The sequence below is a fragment of the Coenobita brevimanus genome, chromosome 70 (assembly GCF_032717465.1).
Source record: "Coenobita brevimanus isolate Jiangsu-jjx chromosome 70, ASM3271746v2, whole genome shotgun sequence".
NCBI lineage: Eukaryota > Metazoa > Arthropoda > Malacostraca > Decapoda > Coenobitidae > Coenobita > Coenobita brevimanus.
This window is the reverse complement of record NC_137023.1, coordinates 42,487,972-42,503,572: the sequence shown is the minus strand read 5'-3', so window position 1 is coordinate 42,503,572 and position 15,601 is coordinate 42,487,972. Positions and strand designations below refer to the sequence as shown.

General features: G+C 41.8%; 1 protein-coding gene across 1 annotated transcript; it reads right to left on the bottom strand.

Moving 5' to 3' along the window:
- Positions 1-868: 868 nt before the first annotated feature.
- On the bottom strand, positions 869-15,601 carry Vps60 (vacuolar protein sorting 60). The gene is made up of 4 exons (XM_080277537.1): positions 15,531-15,601; positions 11,621-11,778; positions 6,018-6,260; positions 869-2,106 (listed from the first exon to the last, which is right to left on the bottom strand). Exons 2-4 carry the CDS (start codon positions 11,771-11,773, stop codon positions 1,846-1,848), a joined length of 657 nt encoding a protein of 218 aa, XP_080133663.1. The 5' UTR covers positions 11,774-11,778; positions 15,531-15,601; the 3' UTR covers positions 869-1,845.

The following is a 15,601-nucleotide window of genomic DNA, read 5'->3' as shown; positions in this document are numbered from 1 at the left end:
TATATATCAGTGGGTGAATAATGAACATTACAGTATGAAAAATGCTGTTTTACTTATACTGTATATGAATACAAGACTAACACATTTTGAACCATAATGTCACAATTTGACATAGGTTTTGTCTCTGCACTACTTGAGAAACAAGATATCTATGGGTGATTAGTTTCCAGTGCATGGGGGATATTATCAAATATCTGCTGACAAGACATTACTTCCTATTATTCAGCAGTGAAAAACACTGAAAGCTTGATTATGACTACTTGATTATGACTCTACTAATCATATGAAATGAGTCAATAATAATATTAACAGCCATGGCTCCATTGCTTCATGACCGTGTCTGACAATTGTGATGCTTACACCTTACTTCACCATGCTTTATCACGCTGAGTTACAGCTGTGGTCTATATCCAAGTTTAGACTCCCCACCATCACCAACCTCCATTGTTTCTGGTTAATGAGTGGTTGGACACTTACCTAACTACTGTAAAGGTTTCAGATGTCAACACAAAATAGTTCTGCTACATCGTCTCATATTACAGCATGTGAACGACAAGGCAATGTTTTCTTTGCTTTGTTGTTATGTCGTAATGTTTTGTCGACTGTGCTATACTGCTGCCCATGGAAAAGGAGCCAGTTGGTGGGAATCAAGGTGGTATTATGGTGGATAGGGAGTGTGCGGAGAGGGCAGGTGGAACCTCCCTGTCGCAGCTCAACTTTGTTTTTTAGAAGCTGCATGTCTGTTTCTTTCCATTTTCACTGTATGTATAGAAAAGTCAAAGCCGAGAGCAGGTAAAGCTACACATGACGAATGTAACATACAACTCGCCCACTACCGCACCACCCCCTCCATTCCCAGTACCGGTACCTCCAACCCCCACTGACACTGTTCCCAGATATGCATGAGTCTCCCTGCAGCTTCGACAAACCGGCTTAAACATTTATGGGGTTTGAAAAAAGGACACGACTTTTGTGGGTGACTGTACATTCCTTATGAAAAACTTACCCTCATAAATCACTAATTTATCAAACTCTTCAAAATGATATTGCACAAACTGCTGCAAAGCATTAAATTCAAGGAGATACCTGCAGCTCCCATATGATGCCACATAATTCAGTATATCAAAGTTGCTGCAGGTGACATTTTCAGAATACTTCGGTATGTTGGTATACCGGAACTGTATGAGGTACACAAAACTACAAATGTATTAAAACATGGAATTTTGAATAACAAATTACAAGGCATTGCATAGCAGGTTCAAAATATGAAACTATAGTTAAAACAGTTCCTTGTTTTAAGCTGAATTTGATCCCAAACTGCCGTGATAACATCTCCGTTAATAAATAAGAGAGGCAATAACACTGATGTCTTGATATTTAGAGGATATATTTCAACAATTTTACTGTGGAAATACTGGGAAAAAAAAAAAAATGGTTTTCCTTTTTACCTATTCTCTAAATATTTTCCTTAACATTTTAGATATGCATTACGTATGAGAGATGTGGTATGTTCACGGAGAAGCACCGTCTATTACTGTCAGTGCCTGGTTTAATTGGAGTTCATCATACAGTACTGTGCACAATATGCTACTTTTTACAATCAGTTCATTCCTATCAAGTGACAAGTTTTCACTTTCATAGTCATTTACTTTTTCAGGTACAGTACATCTTATCCTGTTTTCAGAACTGCACTGCACTAAACTAAAATAAAACAAGACGGTTAATAATAACATACATATTAATCATTAGCATTCAAAGAATGATGATGTCTACCATTATTCTGTCCAAAATACCTCGTAACTGTTGTTCTGTGACATACCTGCTGAACATCATGCATTACCTTTCCTATGTAGTCATCTGTGGAAGGCCAAATTCATCCACTGGCATACCATCCTTCACTGTTTCAGCACCAGGCTCCTTTTCTGGGGCATTGGGAGCATTGATTGCATCATCTAAGTATGAGGCATCATCATCCAGCATCACCTCATCACCCAAAGCATCAAGCTCAGCAGCCAGATCATCCTCATCAATCTCAGGCATCCCATACGATCGCCCCAGCGCCTCCTGAACTTCGTCTGCTTGGTCTAGCATGTCAGCCATGTCATCCTGGGGTGTAAGGAAAGAAGTCAGACAAAAGAAGAGCTTTGCAGTCCACTGCTGTAAGGAAAGAAGTCTGACAAAAGAAGAGCTTTGCAGTCCATTGCCCTAAGTCATAACTTATGATCTTGCAGGAGGGTCCATGTTTTGTGACTGTTCTGCGAACAGTATCAGTGTGATGTGTATAAGAATAGACAGAGACATGAAATGGTTGTTGCTGCTGTTGTTACTGTTACTTAACCCTGGGCTGTATGGCTGAGCAGAACCGATGAATGTTTTATGCATTATGTCGTATGTATATGTAAGGCCTGGGGGCTACATTTATGATGGAAGAGTTAAGAGGAAGGATGGGACTGGAGTGTATTGCTGTTGTGATGAGGAGAGGTAGACTGAGATGGTCTGGGCATGTGGACAAGATGGGAGATGACAACTGGGTGCAGGAAGTTGGAAGCATTAATGTTGAGGGTAGGACAGCGAGAAGGAGACGAAAAAAGACCTGGGATGAGGTCATAGAGTGTGACCTCAAGGATAAGGGATTGAACTGAGAGGCTGTCAGAGATCAAGCAGCATGGAAAGCTACCAAGGCTGATGCATGCAAGCATGCTTGAACCTTTATGAAGGAAACAAAACAAACCAACATGTAGCAAGTGGACAGAGAGATAACTATGCTTAGGAAGTGGAGAATGAAGTGGCACAAGGAAGACAGGTACCTGGTGCTATGAAGGCCTGATATGCACCAGAAGTCTGAGTGGGGAGGGTGCAAGGTGATTCTATGAAGGTGTGTTATGCACCCATTAACATAAAGGTGTTTGTTTTGTTTTGTTTTTGAAGGCTCCAAAATGCTTGCATGCGTCAGCCTTGGTCAACTAAGGGCGGCTCTCCATGCTGCTCAGTCTCTGGTAGCTTCGCTATTTAATCCCTTATCCTTAAGATCACACTCAATGACCAAGTCCCAGGTCTTTTTCGGTCTACCTCTCGCTACCCTACCAGTAACAGTAACACTTCTCACTTTCTGCTCCCAATTATCATCCCCCATCCTCTCCACATGCCCAAACCATCTCAATCTACCTCTCCTCATCACAACACCAATACACTCCAGTCCCATCCTACCTCTAAACACTTATATTGTAAACCTTGCCCCCCTCCCCCCCCTGCTGAGGCCTCACACTAAACGACACACTGCACATGCATCCAATCATAGACATTTCTGTACATTTGAGAGCTGTGGGAATTTTATATCATGAGTGCAAAAACATCAGGAGTGAAAGAACTAGAAATGGAATTTTTGTGGAATGTGTTTGGAACACACAGACTGGCAAGGATAAAAACAAATGTGATACATGAAAGATGTGAAGTTAGAAAGTCTGTTGATTACAGGGCTGAAATCAGTGATTAGATGGAATGGTCATACAGAGAGAACAGATTTAGACAGGGTGATGATGATGGTGTAGCTATGTGAGTGGGTTGGAAGGTAGCAGAAGATGTGGTCAGCCAACAAAAAGTTGGATGGAAATGGTAAATGAGTGTAGGAACACATGGAATGGAAATTATGAAGACTAGGGATATATCAAGATAAACTGACTAAATGAGATATTGTGCAGAGGATCACACGACACAGGTTTGGCAGTTTTCTCTTTAAGTTTATCTTGCAGGTATACAGAAGAAAAAAAAAATGGGGGGGGGGGGGATGGGGGGAGGAGGGGCAGATAACTGGCCCTGTGCAATGAACCCAGGATTTCTGGGGCTAGGATAGTGTGTCAATGAGTGTCTGACCCTCTTCATTGGGCATGCTGTTAACAGTTCTCCCTCTTATGTGCTTCTATCATTCCCTACTTTCTGAACCCTACCACATCCTATCCTCAGATGGGAAAAAATGTCAGGATGATGATACATGGGGGGAAAAAAAAAATGCCACTGATGAAAAAACTATCAAAACATTTAAAATGAACACAACATCCTGTCGGTGCAAGATAAGAATAAAAATACACCAGCATATAAAAGGAAATGAAGTCTGAAAATAATAAAACCTAATGTATATGTTACTGGCAAAGTGGGAAACCCATCATTATACAGAATGCCAAGGTACTCCATAGAAAAGCCAAAACTTCAAGACAAGGTACAAAATAAAACTACCTGTAAACATTTCCTAAGTACAGCATTCTGTAGACTACTGAGTTTGTTTTTGGCAATGTGTGAAACGACAAAACTGCAGCAAACAGGCAAACTGTGAAATCAGTCATTTCATTTATATTACGTTAATTTAGGATGTGGTTAGGTTTGGTTGGGATAATCTAGGTTAAGTTTAGGTTAGATCAGGCTAGGGTTTTTTTTTTTTTTTTTTTTTTTTTTTTTTTTTAATGTGTCCGACTCTGAGCAAAGGCTTCAGGGCCTATTTCTTGGGGGCAGTGACCTATCCCAAGGCCCAGTAGTCCTCCTACACCTCCACATGTCACCACTTCGGCACTAACACCCACCATCCATATTGAATACATGCTAGGGCTGTCTCATACAGGATTGGTGTATTGGTATTAGCGGGGGTATTTTTATGACATGTCGGCGGGTCATCTGGTAGATCAGGAAAGTCTGCTTTTAGGAAATTCAAATCCTTAAACTGTTCCCTGCCCCAGCCGGAATTCGATCCTGGGTCCATTAGGACTACAGGCCGCCTCTCTACCGATTTGGTAGGTTATGCTAATTTAGACAAATGCTTAACATAACTTAGCATTCTTCTAAGTTAACCTAACCTGACCTAACCTACCATGGCTTAAACTTAACCTAGATTATCCCAGTCTAACATAAATGCAGCCCCCCTGTTATCTATTATATTATTATCATCATCATCATCATCATCCGGACCTTGTTTCCCACCCTAGGGCAGGGTTAGGAGCAGCAACGTCCAGACAGCCCAAATTTGCCCACTCCAATGGGCAAGCTTCCATTCACTCATCATTCAAGTCCCCGGAATCCTGGCTCTATCTGATACGCCAAAAACATTCACAAGGTTCTGGAGCTTCACATAAACGTATCTGATACAGTCAATCCGGACACTGTCACATTAAAAAGGGATGCCAAAACCCTGATCATGCGCTTTTCCTCACAATATTCATCCAGCCAGCTCGAACTCTTGTCAGTCCCCTAGCCTCACCGACTTCCAAACTCCTCTTCCTCACACACTCATCCACCAAATCCCTCCACCTTCTCCTTGGCCTACCTTGCCTCCACCCTCCTTCCAATTCACTCAGATATACCTTTTTCACAAGTCTATTGTTATCCATTCTTTCCACATGACCATACCATCTCAGTGCACTCTTTGATTCTGGTGTCCACAGACTTCTTCACTCCACATCTTTCACGAATCACATTATTTCGTATCCTATCCACACTCTGTACTCCACATACATTCCTCAGCAGTCCCATCTCCACTGCTCTCACTCCTGACTTTTCATTTTCATGCCACACCATAGTCTTACATCCATATGTTGAAGCTGGCACTAACGCTCCTTATGTAAGCCTCGTGCAGCTGCAACACTCAAGCCTCTATTTCTTATCAAGGCCTTCCTTGCACCAACTACTTTCGTTCCTTGTGTCACTCTACCTTCCACTTCTTCTGCACATTTTCTTCTCTTTTCTATCACTGTACCCAGGTATTTGAAATCTCGCATCAATTCCAGTCATTCTCCATTCACTGTAACATCGCACTGGGATTTTTTTCCCCCCTCAAATGTCAGGACCAATCTGCTTAGCCCTGGGCTCCTGTGCTCCTCATGGGGCATGTAGGATTGGATGATGGAAGGAGGGATGGAACATCCATCCAGCCATCATCCAATCCCACATTGCCCCATGAGGAGCGTAGAAGCCCGGAGTTAGGCAGTTGGTCCCGACATTCCTTAAAATCCTACCGTATGTAGCTGTCTCATTACCTGTATGTCTTCAATTTCATCTATGTCAATCTTCTTGAATTCCTTCTTCATCTCCTTCACACCAAGTTTCATGGCATTTACAGTGGTCTTGGTGTCCTTAAGGGTTTGGGTAGCATAATTGGCCTGTTCCATGTTGAAACTCTGGTTCCGCAGATTGGTTGACTGCTGCTCATACATCTTCTTTTGTTTCAACACACGGAGGGCCTTTTGCTTTACTGCATTCTTTGCTGGGCCCTCTCGCATCTGGCATGAAGGATAATCTTAGTGGAATGAAGAGTTCACTGTAGAGTGGGAACGACCTTACAAGAGAGTGCTAAATTGTATAATGTATAAAGGTGCTGTACTGGGTGGAATAAAGTCATAGACAGGAGAAGGGGTCAAGGGGTACTGATCCTCGCCCTGCACTCTTTCTGCTGCTTATAGCATATGATAGTGAACTTACTGTATTATGATGTGGAAAAATAACTCATCTCTTTCATAAGTGCAATGAGTGAGAAATATAAATTAAGCTAAAGGTTTGACTGGAGTCAACGGATCTGGTGTTTGGCACTTGGCCTCTGATTGATGTTGCTACAGTGAGCAGGTAAAATGACAGGATGCAGTTAGGGCAGGTGGTGGGTGTGTCCGGGTTGCCTGCTGAAATGTCGAAGGTTTCAGGAGATGCAGAACTTGGTTTAGCTACTGATTTGATAAATTTAATTATGTATGAGTGTGTTGTTCCAGATGACTAGCTGAAGAGTGTGACTGTAAATAAGTACTAAGGGGAAGGGTAATGCCATGGAAAGAGGAAATTATTGAGGCACTACAGTGGGTGACAAGTCATATGGTTTCCTGTAACTCTGGAAACCATTTACTATGCTGGGTTGTAACCATGTACACAAATAAAATGGTGATGGGGAGGCTACTAAGGTGCCTCTTTTAAATGGGTGGACACACAAATGCAGCACCAACCCAGGAACATAACCTGCACATTTATCCCTGCAGGCGAGGAACCATCACCCACAAGGGAACATTGGTTCACTGCAAGGGACAGCCCTGCAGGGGCAGTTGCTTGCCTGCACTTGACTGGGTCTGCTCAATCAGGCAGACTGGGGTAGCACAACAGCAACACAAGGTTTAGTGTCTGGCAACAAACAGATAGTTGGAGGAACTTAAAAGAATATCCTAGTAAGAGATTTTTCATAACTCAAGTTTCATTAATTCAATTACAAAGACCTTTACATTTTTCAATTATGAAAAGACAGACAACTCAGAACCAGACTCATTCGAGTGACATTAGCAGCTTGCTGTCAGGTTAAGTTCCACTGGGCGTTAGCTGATGATTTGATGTGTGATCAGGACGTCAATATTTTGGGCATAGAAAAAAAAAAAAAAAAAAAAAAATGGAGATATGTAAACAGCTGGAGGAAATCAGGGTAAACACTGTAGATCTGAAGGCGTCAAGTGGATACTTTACAAGCGATGACAAGGAAATGGCTGAAACACTAAACTAATATTACCATATGACATTTACCATGACACTAAACAGTATTCTAAGGTTTATACCCATGGCAATAGTAAGATACCAACTTATTTCACAGGAATTGACAAAATAATAAGTTACAGATCAGCTTAAGACACTAACAACAGACAAATCACCAGTTTCTGACCCAAGGCATGACTGAACATTGAAAGAACTTGTAACTGAAACAGCCGGCCCACTAACATTCACATTCAGGTCTAGTATCTGATATAAAGGAAAGCCACAACAGTGGAGAGGGGCCAACATCACACCCATATTAAAGAAAGAAGATAAATCAGACCCTGAAAACCACCATCCTATATCCCTTACGTCTATCATTTGCATGGTTTTTGAGAGGATTATTTCAGGAAAAATAACTGACCACATAAAAACAACAGACTTCATTCTAAACAGCAGCATGGTTTTACCATTGGCAAATCAACTATCACAAACCTATTACAGGATGCAGGCACTTGACATGGCAACAGATGCACTGCCACAACTTTCCAGCAGAGATAGGCTTACTTCTTGATTATGCTAAAGACTCTGACACTGTACCACATGATAGGCTTCTACCAGACAGAGTTATCTGGCATCAAGGGCAACCTTCCTGAATGAGTTTGGTGCTTCCTAACACAAAGAAGCTAGTGTGTAATGGTAAACCATAAAACTTCAGACAGGCTACCAGTAACTAACAGAGTCCCACAACAATCAGCACTTGGGTCCCTGTTAATCGTTATCTTTGTTGGTGATATACCAGACAGCTATCCAATTTCGTGTCACTTTGCCGATGACAGAAAAATGTACTCAATAACATTAGACTGTGACAATGCGAACCACAGTACATGCCTTCAGGCTGATTTACTCTTACACCATCCACTCACTCGATGTAATGCTGCTCTCAGGTGTCTGCCCTTTCCTCTCCTCCATCCTTCTTTCCTTCCATCCTCTTCTGTCTATCTTCCCTTCATTCTTTCCTCGTCCTTCTGCCCACCGGTGACTTTACACTCCCTCTTCTGTCTTTCTTCCCTTCATTCTTTCATCTTCCTTCTGCCTATGGGTGACTCTACACTGAGTGGCAAGCCAAGTGGTTTCCTGTACACCAGGAAACCATTTACTATGCTCGGTGGTAACCATATAATCAAATTTTGGAGCCTAGTGGTTTAGTGGGTAATTACGGCACTCCAGTCAGATTGAGCCGGTGAAGGTTTATGTGTGGTTGGGGTTTATTTGCCACTCAGGGATGAGTGAGGCTGGTCACTCTCATCTTAAATGTTAGGACCAACTTGCCATGCCCCGGGCTCCTACGCCCTTCATGAGGCAACATAGGATTGGATGATGGACAGATAGATGGATGAATGTACAACCAAGATGCAACTGAAATTGCATCCAGATAAGTGCAAAGTCAAACCTACCACAAATACACAATGAAGAAGCTTGATGGCACAGTTCATGCTATTAACCCCTACACGCCGGTTGACATGTATAGCCGTCACGAATTTTGGCGCAGAACAATGCCGGTTGACGTGTATTGCCGCAAGCGTCTTCCCGTCACCCTTTGAACCCGCAACCAATTTCTAAGACAACCACAGAGCAGGTAGGTACCCGAGGTACCTGACCGATGCACAGCTCAGTCTGCACACGGCACTGGCAGTGTGTAGAGTGATGTCTTCCTCAACCTCCTCATCCAATTCTGCTCCCTCATATGCGGGACCGATTGCATCATCGACCCCTGCGTAAGTTCTGCCCTTACCACCGGGGAAAGGGCTCAGTGAATGAGCAGGTGTGTGGGAAATTGTAAATAGTAAACAGGTATGCACATTTTTTTTTTTTTATATACATATGGTACCGGTAAGTGAAATGTAAGATATTATACGTTATATCTAGTAAGTGTTATAAGTGTTTTATAATAAGCTTTACAAGTGCAATGCAATAAGTGTTACTGTTTAGGGTTATCTGTGAAACAATGACTGGAAATACCTTGAGTAACCCTACCTGCTACATGAAAGAAAACCAGAAGTGCACAGACGAGAAAGAAAATGACCTGGTTGACTATAACTAAATTTTTTCCCTCATTACTCAGAAAATAACAATGAATAAGTAAGAATAGGTATATTTGTGATGTGAAGTACAAAAGATGTAAGTTGTGTATAACATTAGTAATATTTTCACAATGCCCCCGATTAGTACAAATTAGTCACAATTTTAGTACAAGTAATTACCTCATACTCAACCATACTGCATGAAACAGCCACATCATTTACTTCTTAAAGTGCAATTACCTGTAATCGTCATGTCAAGTTCAAATATAAATGCCACAGTAGAGGGAAATTATTATAACTAATGCAAGCCTTAAGTACAAAAAATCAAAAAGCTATTCTTTTCCCACACACCTATGAGGCATAGTGGCACTGTGAAACAGGAGGAAAACCTTATGGGGAGCCACAAGAACAGGGAGATGATTCATCCTTACGACGGTGAGTAAGGAAAAGTCGAAGAGTGAGTGGAAAATTTCAGATATTCTCAAAGAAAGGCTGGGCAGTGTTACAATCACCACTCCAGTCAGTGCTGCCAATGCTAGCCAGTAAGTCCAAGGTCACTGGCAGTGGCGCGCACTCAGAATCAGCCCGCCAAAACACGGAAAACCAGTCATCTTTAACTTATCCTTACTCATTGACAGGACCACCTGGAGACCTGGGGATACTTTCCTTCGAAAGAGGAAGAGTTGGTGAGTCTTATGTATTTTTAATTTTTTCTCTAGCTATTTTAGTTTGGCAGATATTATAGTTTGAAATCAAGGTATTTTTGCCAAAATTACGGAAATATCCCGCAGTGAAGAGTGGGTGATGTCAGAAAACCCCCGACGCGTAGGGGTTAATACCACCACCGAAGAGAAGGACTTAGGTTCCATGATTCATTCCAAGCTGAGACTTTCTGACCACGTCAACAATCAAGTCTGGGTGCAATCAAACACACCACCATGTGCATGGACAAATGCACATTTTTTCTTATATCTATAAAAGCTGTCCATACATATTTTGAATATGCATCAGTCCTCTGGTTTCCGCAACCCAAAAAGGACAAGGATGCAATTGGGAGTGTTCAACATTGAGGAACTGGGCTGGTCCTATAAACTGTGCATTTACCTTACTCCTTCAGATTCGGAAACACTTGGCCTCCCCACCTTCCTGTTCAGAAGGCAAAAGACAGACATTACCCACTGAGCCTACATCAAATCACATAAAATGTTGATCAAGTGGAAGTAGGCAACAAGTGTCCCTGCTGCAGCAGGTCAATGTTCAAGCCAAGTTTGTCAACCAAAACTTAAAGGCCACCAATATACTGTACTGTACATATAAAATCCAACATTCACAAGGACCAAGAGTCAGCTTCTTCCCTACAGGAGTAAATGAATATTGGAACAAACTGCCTTTAAAAACTGTCAACAGTACCATGATCAACAGCTTCAAGCAGTGCCTGGCTCATGCATGGTACAACCATCCTCACCTGTATGACTACATCTATTGAACAAGGGAAAACTCGAATTCTTCATCTTGGTGCAGTCTCATTATGCTAACTATTGTAGGTATTAACAGACTGGTACAGCTACAGGTATTACTGCTCTACAACCTTACTGTATTGACAAAACAAACAACACATAAAGACAGATCACACTACAGTTTTGTATCCATCCATCATCCAATCCAACATTGCCCCATGAGGAGCATAGGGACCCGGGGCTAGGCAGTTAGTCCCGACATTTATGATGATAGTGACCAGCCTCACTCATCCCAGAGTGGCATTACATGAGCAATCAACCCCAACCACCCCTTGGATATAAACCTTCACCGGCTCAATCCAATTGGAGTGCAATAATTACCAGCTAAACCACCAGGCGCCAAAATTTGGTTATATGGTTACCACCCAGTGTAGTAAATGGTTTCCTGGTGTAAAAGAAACCATTTGGCTTGTCACTCAGTGTCGAGTCACCCACAGGCAGAAGGAAGAGGAAAGAATGATGGAAAGAAAGAGAAGAGGGAGTGAAAAGTTACCTGTAGGCAGAAGGACAACCGCATATATTACAGTAGCTATGATTACATACCTTCTTCATCTGGTCTTTGTATTTCACAAGCTCTGCATCTAATCTTGCAATCTTTTTCTCAACTGACTCGGCTCGGCTGTCCACATTGGAAATACAATCTGTGAGGTTTGGAGGTGGTTCCTTGGGCTTTCCACGACCAAACAGGCGATCCATGGTTTCTGAAATGTCAGACTTCTGAGTTTTTGAATCCTCAGTAATACAGAATACACCTTAAGGTGTACTGACATGCAGGTTAAATATAATTTCACTATCCGTAATGAATACTCTTAGAGTCAAATATCCATGGAAAAATCTCACTCAAACTGTTGTGGGCTCTGTCCCTTAAAATATCAATGGAGTACTACTGCTCTCACATTCAAGCCTTGTCTGCTATGCAAAAGGTTTCAGGCAAGGACATTCAAAACCTGAAATATGTGATACAAGCATAAGTTTCAAATCTCTTAATCTCTGATACATCTTGTCATGAATTTTTTGTCTTTACTGAAAACAATGGAAAGGCATGCCTGTACCTTAATGGGGATGATTATTGGATCCCAGCAATAACTGAAAAGTCCACACCAAATCTGGTCAAAAATTTTCAATAAACATGTTTGCTTACACTAAACTTATCTCCGAAATTTTGTGGGCAAAATCCTCGATGGCTACCAGTTACAAATGACATATAAGAAACGGTACCATGGCAAAGCAAACCCATCTCCGGCAGTCATTTAGTGCTGACATTATAAACACAACAACATATCTAGTCAAAGATGTCACATATTAAATTTGGGGTAAATTGGGTGGAAATTGACAATTTTACTCCCATTTGAAATTTTAGGCCCGACCCACCTGATGCAGATCTGAAAGATGCAAGAGCATATAGAGGCTGGGGGAGTGGACTTTCTGATCACAACCAAGTGGTGGTCAGAATCATGGTCCAATAGAAGAGAAGGATGGGAGGAAGGGGTAGATGTAAGGAGACTGGAAAGGCCATAAGAGGATGAGAAAAAGGCAGATTATAAAAGAGAAGCAGAGGAATGATTGGGTAAATATGAACTGGAGCAAATGGAGGACGTGGAAGGTGTGTGCAAGATATTCACAGAGGAAATATGTGCAGCATGTGAGGTGGTGTGTGGAGTGAAGAGAAGACGAAAGGGGGTTCAAGGACCAGCATGATGAATGAAGAGGTGAGACAGGCTCTAGCACAAAAGAAGAAACCATATAATGAATGGATGAGGAATAGGGGCATGGAAGAAGTTGAGAGACAGAAGAGAGAGTTATATGTAGAAAGGAGGAGAGAGGTGAAAAGATTAGTAAGAAAGAGTATGAAAAGATTGGATGAGGAATTTGGAAGGAATTCGAGTGTCAAGTGGAGGGAATGTAAGAAAATGTTCTGGAAAGAGGTAAAGAGAGTCAGACAGGGTGGCAATGAAGTCAGTAGGGGAGTGAAAGATAAAAATGGTTGATTACTAGTTGAGAAGGGAGAAAAAGTGAGCAGATGGAAACACCACTTTAATGAACTGTAACATAGAGAATGAAAGTAATGCGAGTATAAGTGGCTGGGGAATGGCATGGAGAAGGCGGGAGGTAAGAAGACAGGAAGAAATCAGTAGGATAGAAGTTGTGGAAGCACTGAAGAAAGTCAAAATGGGGAAAGACCCAGGAACTGATGGAGTGTGTGGTGAAATGCTGAAGCATGGGGAAGAGATAGTAGTAGAATGGATGTGGAAGATGTGTAGATTGGCCTGGGAGAAAGGTAGTCCCGAATGATTGGAAGTCAGGTATAATTATTCCCTTGTACAAAGGGAAAGGGGAAAAAAAGTGTGTGGTAATCATAGGGGCATTTGTCTTCTTAGTGTAACAGGAAAAGTATACAGTAGGTACTTATTGACAGAGTTAGGGAAAATAGCAGAGGAATTAACTGATGAAGAACAGGGAGGCTTTAGGATGGGAAGAAGTTGTGTAGATCAGATATTCATTCTTAGATCTTTAGTGGAAAAGTTTCTAGAGAAGGGAAAGAAGTTGTATGTGGCTTTCATGGATTTGGAGAAAGCATAAGACGGTGGATAGACAAGGATTGTGGAAAGTATTCAGAATATATGGAGTAGATGGGAAGTTGTTGAATGCTGTGATGAGTATGTTCATGGTGCTAAGGCTGCAGTGCGTGTGGATGGTGAACTGAGTGAATTTTTCTCTTTGATGGTTGGGTTGAAACAGGGATGTGTCATGTCTCCATGGTTGTTCAGTCTGTACATGGATGGGGTAATAAAAGAGGTACAAGGTAGGGCAGTGGATCTTGGAGTGACCCTGGTGAGAGAGGGCAGTGTTTGGAAACTCCCTGTAATGTTGTTTGCAGATGATACTGTGTTGTTGAGTGAAGACAAATGGGAGCTGCAAAGGCTTGGTGGATGAGTTTGGGAGAGTGTGTAAGAAACGGAATCTAAAGGTGAATGTAGGGAAAAGAAAAGTCATGGTCTTCGAGAGAGGTGAAGTCAGTGAATGTACAGTGAGGTTGGATGAGGAGGAAATGGAAAATGTGAGTACATTTAAGTACCGGTACTTGAGTAGCGTGATGAGTAAGGATGGAAGTTTGGAGGGTGAAGTGCTTGAAAGGGTACAACAAGGAAGAAAGGTTGCTGGTTCCCTGAAGGCAGTGATAAGAAACAGGGAAGTGAGCATTTAAGTGAAAAGTTATTACATAACAGTACGGTATTGTAATATGAACTCTTACCGTACGTATGGAAGTGAAGCTTGGATGTTGTTGGAGGGACAGAAGTCAAGAGAGAGATCAGTGGAAATGAGTTACCATATTTGAGAGGAGCCTGTGGAGTCACATGGAGAGAGAGACTGACAAATGAGGATGTGAAGGAGCATTGTGGGATGTGGATGTGATAGGAAGCATTAGGAAAAACACACTGAGGTGGTATGGCCATGTGGAGAGAATGGAGAGTGAGAGACTGATGAGGAGAGTGTATATGAGTGAGGTGGAGGGGGAGAGAGGGAGGAGAAGGGCAAGGATGAGATGGAGAGATGAAGTGTAGACGTATATGAGAGAGGGGGGTGTGAATTGGTAGCAGGGCAGTGAAATGGCAGGGGACAGAGTGACGTGGAGGCGATTTGTTTGTGGCCACCCCGTATAAGGGATTGGGGAGTCTGGCAATAGATACATAGACAGACCTTGAGGTTTTGGTTTCATGTTGATATGACGAATTTGAAAGGAGTTAGGATGAAAAAACAATTTTTACACATCCCCGTTTTTTTTACACTTTGGGGGCTACACCCTGGGCCTTGGCCCAAAATTTAATTAGGTGATCAGAAGATCATAGCCCATCATCCCTGTAAGTTTCGTCAAAATCGCACCAGTAGTTTTCGCGTAAAGTTGTTACAGGACAAACAAACAAACAGCCAAACCAAGTGAAAACAATACTCATCCCTGAGCCCCTCCAGGGTGGGGATAGGTAATTAAGCTTTATCAAAGTATAACTCTTTGACACCTAAATCTTGCAAAAACATTTACAGTACATTAAGAAAGTTAGGACTGATAAATAATGCTCTCACAGTCATGTTAGGTCCCATTAGACATGGTTTACATATATAACTGATGTGTCTATAAATGATAACATGAAAATTATGCACTGTGAAACTTAACCCACCATTGGCTACTGCATTGATAAATCTGGTACAATTTTATTGATAAAATACAGTACTGTGTTATTTACGGTAAGTGTGCGCTGCTAAATTTCCACCAGTTCCTAAGGATTCATATAGCTAGTAATTTACAACTACTTGTAAAAACTATTCATTCAGGTACTGTGATCACTTATGGTTTCTAGCATGTATATTCCCAAAACTTTGGTTATTACTCCGTCACCGCGACAGTTTCCTGATTCATATTTTTCTGCTCAGATTTTAAAATACATAATAAACTAACCTGAGGTTATGTAACGCCCAACTAAGAACGAGGGTCGAGGAATGAGTCAAAGACGAATGAAGGTATGACCA